Raw genomic sequence first — 7,313 nt, 5'->3', positions numbered from 1 at the left:
GAGAGAGAGAGAGAGAGAGAGAGAGAGAGAGAGAGAGAGAGAGAAGCGTTCCTCATATATATGGATGGTGATGTGCTCACAGGTAAAGGTGGAAGGTGAGCTCAATGGGTTCTGGGAATATGGTGGTCCTTGTCTTGGCAACAGGTGTGTAGGTTGAGCTGTTGCCTATGGGATGTCACAGGTTTTGGAGGTCCTGATGACAACACATAGGCTCTGAATTAGTACAGTAAGTCTCATGGCTTCATCCTTACCTGCTTCCTAGTCTCTAAACACAGTAAGGTCATATGACAATTATAAGCAGGGTGCTTGGTGACACTTCCCAGAGAAAAATTCAAGGCTCTATAGTGGATCAAACAGTTTTACAGAACAACTGTATTACGGATATTATTTTCTAAACTGTGTGTGTGTACTCATGTGCCACAAGGTACATGTGACAATTTATGGGAGTTATTTTTCTCTTCTATCAAATGAGTACTGGGAATGGAATTCTGGCCATTAGGCCTAGCAACAAATACCTTTACCTGTTGAAACATCTCACTGGCCAAATTAATTATTTTTAATTGGTGTATGTTCATTGTATGTCATTATGGATATCATAAAGGCATTTTTTCAAGTAAATTTTTATCACTTGCATTTCCACGCACTCTTCCTTTCTCTCTGGATAGTCCTCTTTGTTTCCCCATCCTTGCTGCTACTTACATGTCATATCTTGCTGAGTTTGGCATGGACTTGCTGAGTTTGGTATGGACTTGAGTATGACATGGTTTCCTGCCCCTGGAACAGAACTAGTAGGGTGTGGTTCACAAGTGTTGATGACTGCTATGGTTGTAAGGCTCGTTTGTATAATATTGTACATATTTTCACATTCCTTTTTTGAGGAATGTTCTGCCAAAGTTAATGACTCTATGATAGCCAGAGACAGCTTGAGTTCAGGAGGTGAGGGAGTGTCAGAACACTGTGACCTTCAGGATAATCCTTAAGGCTGTGGGAAAGAATGCTGAAAACATGAGTTTGAAAATATATAATTTCTTAACTATGCAAAATATAAGGATACAATATGAATTGTATAAGGAGCTTCACAGATCTAAAGGAACAGAGGCAGCTGCCCTATGAGCCAGACTGTCAGAAACATACTAAGGAAGGAGATAGAGATTTAGAGAGTGGTGATCGCAAGGCAAGATCCCACACAGCTAAGTTTTTTTGCTTATGCTTATGAGTTCAAGGTCAGTCTCAGACAAAGCTAATTTAGGTCCAGGTATAGTCAGAATGGTAATTTCAGGGTAGGGTCCCACCCAGCTATCTTATTATCTTGCGGTCCCTATCTAAGAATCAAGGGGCTGGGGTCAGGTGGTGTTGATTCAAGATATAATCAAAAGGGAACCTGGGATAATGACTGAATTGATATTTAAATAAAAGAGACTTTGGTCTGCAAGAGATGAGCTATCCAGAGAGTTTTTTTTTTTTTTTTTGAATATCAAGAGAAAGCTGTCTCAAGCAGAGCAGAATATAGAGAACAATCTGAAAAGCTAAAGCAGAGCACACACACACACACAGACGAAAGAGGGGCGGGGAGGGAGAGGGGAGAGGGGAGAGAGGAGAGAGAGAAAGCCAAAGCTGTTTTGAGCAGAGCACAGGATGTCAGTCTGGACTCACGCTTTGACTTTGAGTCATTTGCTTTGCAGCTCTCAAACACCCCTTCTCTCAGAACCCCTCTCCAAGCTGAGGCTGGTCCTTGGCAATGTAAGTATATGACATATACATATGTAATATTTTAGGTATAAATATAAAACCCATGGTCTGCAAATGAGTACAAAACATGCCATATCTGTCTTTGTCTTATAAGAGGGATGTGGGAAAAAGGTGGTTCAAGTAGCAGAAGTGATGGGATGTCTAACTCCAGCTTGCTTTTCTTTTTACTGGGTGCTGGAATCACTAGGGGTCACAGGAAGAGCAAGCTCTAAGACACAGGCCTTTTCCCAACACTGTCATCATTTTGATTTTTCCCACTGGCTGGAGCAAGTTACACAATCAGGGCCAGATTCAGGGTAAGTGATTCTCACTAGAAGAGAAGCAAAGCCAGAGAACAGAGATGTGGGCCAATCTGCTGAAGAGGTCAGCATAGGAACTTTGGGAAGGTCATGAAACAATCACCCCTCCCCCTGAAAATTAGCATTTTTCAGACCACAGGGTGGAACCAACCTGAGGGTGGGGACACATTCAGCAGGACTGACCATTGCTCACCTTCAGACAAGGGAAGTTCTTGTCACCTCATTCCCTAAAGACCAATCAGTTTAAAGGGTGCGCTGTTCTGCCAATCATATTGTGCCTAGTTGCTGATGCTCTGTCCTGCCCCTGGAAACCATATAAAAACTCGCTGAACTGGTGCTGGGGGTTGTCACCTCTCCTTCGGGTCTGGGACGATCCCAGTGCACTGGAACAATAAATTCCGTTTGCGCCGGGCATGGTGGCACACGCCCTTAGTCCCAGCACTAAGGAGGCAGAGGTAGGCGGATTTCTGAGTTCGAGGCCAGCCTGGTCTACAGAGTGAGTTCCAGGACATCCAAGGCTACACAGAGACACCCTGTCTCGAAAAACAAACAAACAAACAAACAAAATAAATTCCTTTTGCTTTTTGCATCAAATTCCGGCTCCACATGGTTCACTCAGGGGGTCCTCGGTAAGCTAAGGCTCTCTGGAGTCTTACAGTGCTTGATAGGGGAGTGGTGTCCATTTTTGAAGTTGGCTATCTTGGCTAAGTTTAAAAGTGCCAAAGAAAATGAAACAAATAAAACTGAATGAAAGCTGGGTAAGCTTCCATGAATAGCCCTGCAACAGAAATGTAAGGGTTTAAATGGTTGCAGTATTCAATTGGAAAGATGTGAAATACTTTCTGGAGTATCTGTCCCAGAGCTACACACGTCAAAAGCTGATGTGTTTATCCTTTGATTTGGACAGATTAACCCTGGAATCATCCAGAACAGTTCAGGTGGGTATTTAACCTAGCTCCCAGAATGCGGGTGTCCAGGAAAAGTCTTTTTCCTTGTTCTTTAGGGCTGAGACATTTAAAGACACGTCAAAGGCAAACTGGTTTGAATTCAAACACGTTGTTGCTGACTGATGAGCCTGCTGTAGCTGAAACACACTCTGGGAGCAAGACTCAGGTACCCCAGGCTCTTCTACCAAATTAACCCAGAATCAAAATTGCAAATAATCCTTTTAATTCCAGCTGTTTTGGCGTAGGCCTTTAATCCTGGTTCTCGGGAAGCAGAGGCAGTCGGATCTCTTGAGTTTCAGGACAACATAGAGAACCCTGTCTAGAAAATCCAAATCAACCAACCAAATACTCCTTTAAATTCCAATTTTAAAATAAAAATTGCATAATGAAGGGAAATGGCTGTGTTGGCATACTTAGTCGTGCCTCAAATCAAGGGCGTTGTTTAAGGCCTACAGAGGATCATTAACCGTCAGAGCCCATCTTCAGGCCTGGGGGCCCTAGGCTATCTCTGCTCTCCAGGACAGCGGCTCTCTTATCTCCGCAGAGGCAGGAGGACTTCAGAGTGCTAAGCTGCAACGGCTTTCCCGCTTTGCACTTGCTTGGGAGAGAAATTTTCCGTAGTAGGCCCTAGGTCTTTAGGCTGGTCGAGCCCAGTGCTAAGCTCAGATTCTGAGAGCAAGGATGGAGCAAGGCGTGATCCAAAAGCCCCGGGGTGATCCAAACGCTTCAACAAACAAGGGAGGGCGGGTGCACCTGTGCCCGGATCTCCCTGGGTCTCCAAATCCCGTTCGCACCAGGGCTTCCGCCTCTAGACCTCATCCCCTGCCTGGAGCTTCGGCCCGCCCTTACTCCCAGCTCTGGGCAATGACTAACAAGGCTGGACCACAACACTTCAGGCCCAGCTCCGAGATTTATGTCCTGCTGCAGCACGCGTCAGAAGGCCACTTCGGTCCAGGACCCTAAAAACCCCGCCCCCGTTCCTCCAGTCTCTCCCCAAGGAACCTAGCGACCTTCGGCCCAGCGCCCCACGCGCAGAGGCGCTCGTCTCTGACGTACGGCGCTCTCCGAGTGACGCACAAGTCCCGCCCCGCCCTCAAGCCCCGCCCAGGCTGTGGCCATTCCCCGCCTCCCGTGTCCTGAACCGCTTCTCCCCGAGCTGAGGCGGCGTTTTCCGATCCTGCTGCGGTCTAGGTGGCGTTTCTGTCCGGCCACGAGAGACTGTATAGCCCCGCCGCCCGCGGGCAATGGTGCGGCGGAGCGCGCAGACGCGGGCGGCCCTGCGGTGGGTATGAAAGGAGGATGGAAGGGCAGGACGAGGTGTCGGCGCGGGAGCAGCACTTCCACAGCCAAGTGCGAGAGTCCACGGTGCGTGGTCGGGCGGTTCCCTGGTGCTGCGCCGCGCGTTGGACCCAGGAGCGCAGCGCAGACCAGCACGGTCCCATAGTTTCTTCCCGGACCCCTCACGCACGTTGGCCTTCCAGCACCCCACTGGGTCTGCTGCAGACCGACTCCGACGCCCCGCATCACTTGAGACCCGGTCACCTGCTCCCCATCTTCTCACCTCTGTCACCTCCTGCTCTGTCACCCTACCTGCTCTCTCCTCTTGTAGGTCTCCCTCGCGCCACCAGCGCTCTCTCCCCGCCTTTCTGTCCTCTCCTTACCTTGTCCCTCCCCTTCATTCTAACTTCCTATCCTTCTCCCGTCACCTTTATACCCACCCCCCACTCCGTACCTATGTCTTCCTTCCGCTGCGTCACCTGTGCCCCTCCCTTACCCTGAGCTCCCTCCTATCATTTCTGTCCGCTTCCAGTCACCTGTGCCCACCTCTGGTCACCTGAGCTCGGCTCTCCTCCCAACACTTGTAGCCCTTCATCATCGGACCTCCCTAGTCACCTACACTTAACCCGCGTCCATTTCTCCTATACTCTCCCAATGCGTCCATTCAACTCATCTGCATCTTTATCATCTGCTTCACCATCTTCACCTGAGTTTATCCCGCATCTCCTGCTAACTGAGGGTATAGGCTGCCTCTTTTCTTCTAACCTGGCGTGGTACCTGGTATCTGGGCTGAGCTTGCTGTGGCTCAGGTGTTAGGTACAGACACCTGGCTTCCCAAGCTTCCAGCCCTGCAGTGGCTCTGGCCTCCCACCCTCATCCCCCCTATACTTACACCCTCTCTAAACCCCTTTATCCAGGACAGAGTTAAAAACTTCCCGAGGAGTGTAGACAAGTCTTTCGTAGGAAGGGTGAGAGCAGGAGCCTACAGTGCTGTGAAACAACTGCTCTGGAAAGGATGGACCCCTTTCATCCTGCTGTTTCTAGCAGGCCAGGAAGCCAGGTTGGCTTCCTAAGGTCTCTCTTGAGTGCCTTTCAGGATACCCTACACTATTGTAAATGAATTAATTTGTGTCCCCATAACTCTGCAAAGTATGTCCAAGTTACATATTTGCATTCACCTCTCTTCTAGTTCACGTTCCCCTCTCAGTCACACCCTTGGTTTGAGAGAACCATTCTGGTTCAGTTTGTGCAGTTACTGATTTTGAAAACTGAGAACTGGCTTGCCGAGTCATACTGAAGTAAGAGGAGATGCATAAATCTGAGTTGATAGAGTTTAGCACAGTGTAGTTGGTTAATTTTTATTTTTATTACTTCTTTGATTATTTCATACAATGTATTTTGAGCACATTCATCCCTCCCCAGTCCCTCCCAGACCTCTCTCCACATACTCAACTTCATGACTCTTTTTTTTTTTTTTAACCATTTGAATCAAATTTGTGCTGCATTTCCATGCTTGGGTGTATGGGCATTCATCGGAGGTTATGGTTGACCTATGAGTAGCACACTTTAAAAAAAAACCTGACTCTTTTTTAGCAGCTGTCAGTTGTCAGTAACTCCTCAGTTAGGGGTGGGTCTTCATGTTTACTTCTTTCTCCTTACTGAGATTTTTGTCTGGCTTGGGCTTGCCCAGGTTTTGTATGCACTGTTACAGCCACCCTCAGTTCATTTGTATAACTGCCCTGTCATAACTGGAAAACACTGGTTCTATATGGACATCCACTGCTTCTGGCTCTTACAATCGTTTTGCCCCCTCTTCCACAATTATTTTAAGTCTCAGGAAGAGGGGAATGATACAGAATTCCTATTTAGGGCTGAACATTCATTCTGTAGCCTCATATTCTTTGCATCTTGGCCATTTTGGGTCTCTACACAGAAAGCATCTCTGATGAAGGTTAAAAGATGCACTAATCTCTGGGTTTAACAATAAGCCATTAGGCGTTAGTTTAATATGGTTTTCAGTTAGCAATATAGTAGTAGTAGGTTCTGTCCTAGGGTCTATGCCTCTTTACCCACAGAGTCTTGTCTCAATTACAGTGCCAGGTATGAGGTTCATTTTGTGGAGTGGACCTTAAAGCCAATCAGAAAGTATTTGGTTACTCCCACAAATTATGCTACTAGGAAGGAATCTATAATTTTAAGTATGTCCAAGATACATTTCCTACAAAACATACTTGACTAATCATGGTTTCAGATGCAGAAATAGAATTTTGCTACCTTGCCAGAGACCCAGGCTTTCTCAACAGTTGTAACTTTTATCTTCTCTAAGAGTAACTGCTGCTCTGGTTTCTAAGGCTATAGGTTAATTTTGTTTTATTTTAAAAATTCTTTTATATGTATGAGTGTTTGTTTGTACTTATATCTGTATATCATGTATGTGCATGATGCCCATGGAGTCCAGAAGAGGGCATCAGATCTTTGGAACTGGAGTTAACAAATAGTTGTGAATTGTCATGTGGCTACTGGGAACTGAATCTGGGTCCTCTACCATCAAACTACAGTGTCAGCCCAGAGAAGTGGCAGGTTTACTCATTCCTCTGTGCCTGGTGCACCTGGCAGTAGACATCTGCTAGTTTCTGAAAGTTCTCTCAGGGTGGATCTGCTCTGACACACTCAGGAATCTGAAATATGACTGCTACGGCAGTACAACTGTGCCCTTTAAGTTCTGAGAGCTGTTTTTGGGAAATCCTAGTGAGCACAAGTAGATATCTCACAATTCTTGGAAATGGGCTTGGAAATGCCTGTATTACTCCTTGTTTTTAGCATATTTAAGGTGGATGTCTAATTATTTCAACAACCTACATTATCTTCCTCATTGTATTGTCCTTGTGCTTTGTGAAAGATCAGTTAGCTGTATTATATGGTTATAATTCTAGCATTCCTATTCTGTTCCATTGGTCAGTACTTCATTGATTATTATTATTATTTTTGATTTTTCGAGACTGGGTTTCTCTGTGTAGCCCTGGCTGTCCTGGAACTCACT

At 46.4% G+C, this 7,313-nt stretch overlaps 1 protein-coding gene across 3 annotated transcripts in view; it reads left to right on the top strand.

Annotated features, from left to right (window-relative positions):
• The first annotated feature begins 4,184 nt into the window (after positions 1 to 4,184).
• Lmbr1 (limb development membrane protein 1) overlaps positions 4,185 to 7,313 on the top strand; it is a 133,491-nt gene continuing 130,362 nt past the window's right edge. The window contains exon 1 of one of the 3 annotated variants that reach the window (XM_021162299.1): positions 4,185 to 4,360. Coding sequence is in view for 2 of the 3 variants with exons in the window: in XM_021162300.2 (XP_021017959.1) it covers positions 4,295 to 4,360 (66 nt within the window). In the remaining variant the exon portion in view is untranslated. The remainder of the gene's footprint in view (positions 4,361 to 7,313) is intronic. The other 2 variants (XM_021162300.2, XM_021162298.2) reach the window with 2 other exon arrangements.

Source organism: Mus caroli, chromosome 5, assembly GCF_900094665.2.
Source record: "Mus caroli chromosome 5, CAROLI_EIJ_v1.1, whole genome shotgun sequence".
Taxonomy (NCBI): domain Eukaryota; kingdom Metazoa; phylum Chordata; class Mammalia; order Rodentia; family Muridae; genus Mus; species Mus caroli.
Note: the sequence above shows the minus strand (reverse complement) of the source record. Positions and strands in the feature narration are given on the sequence as shown.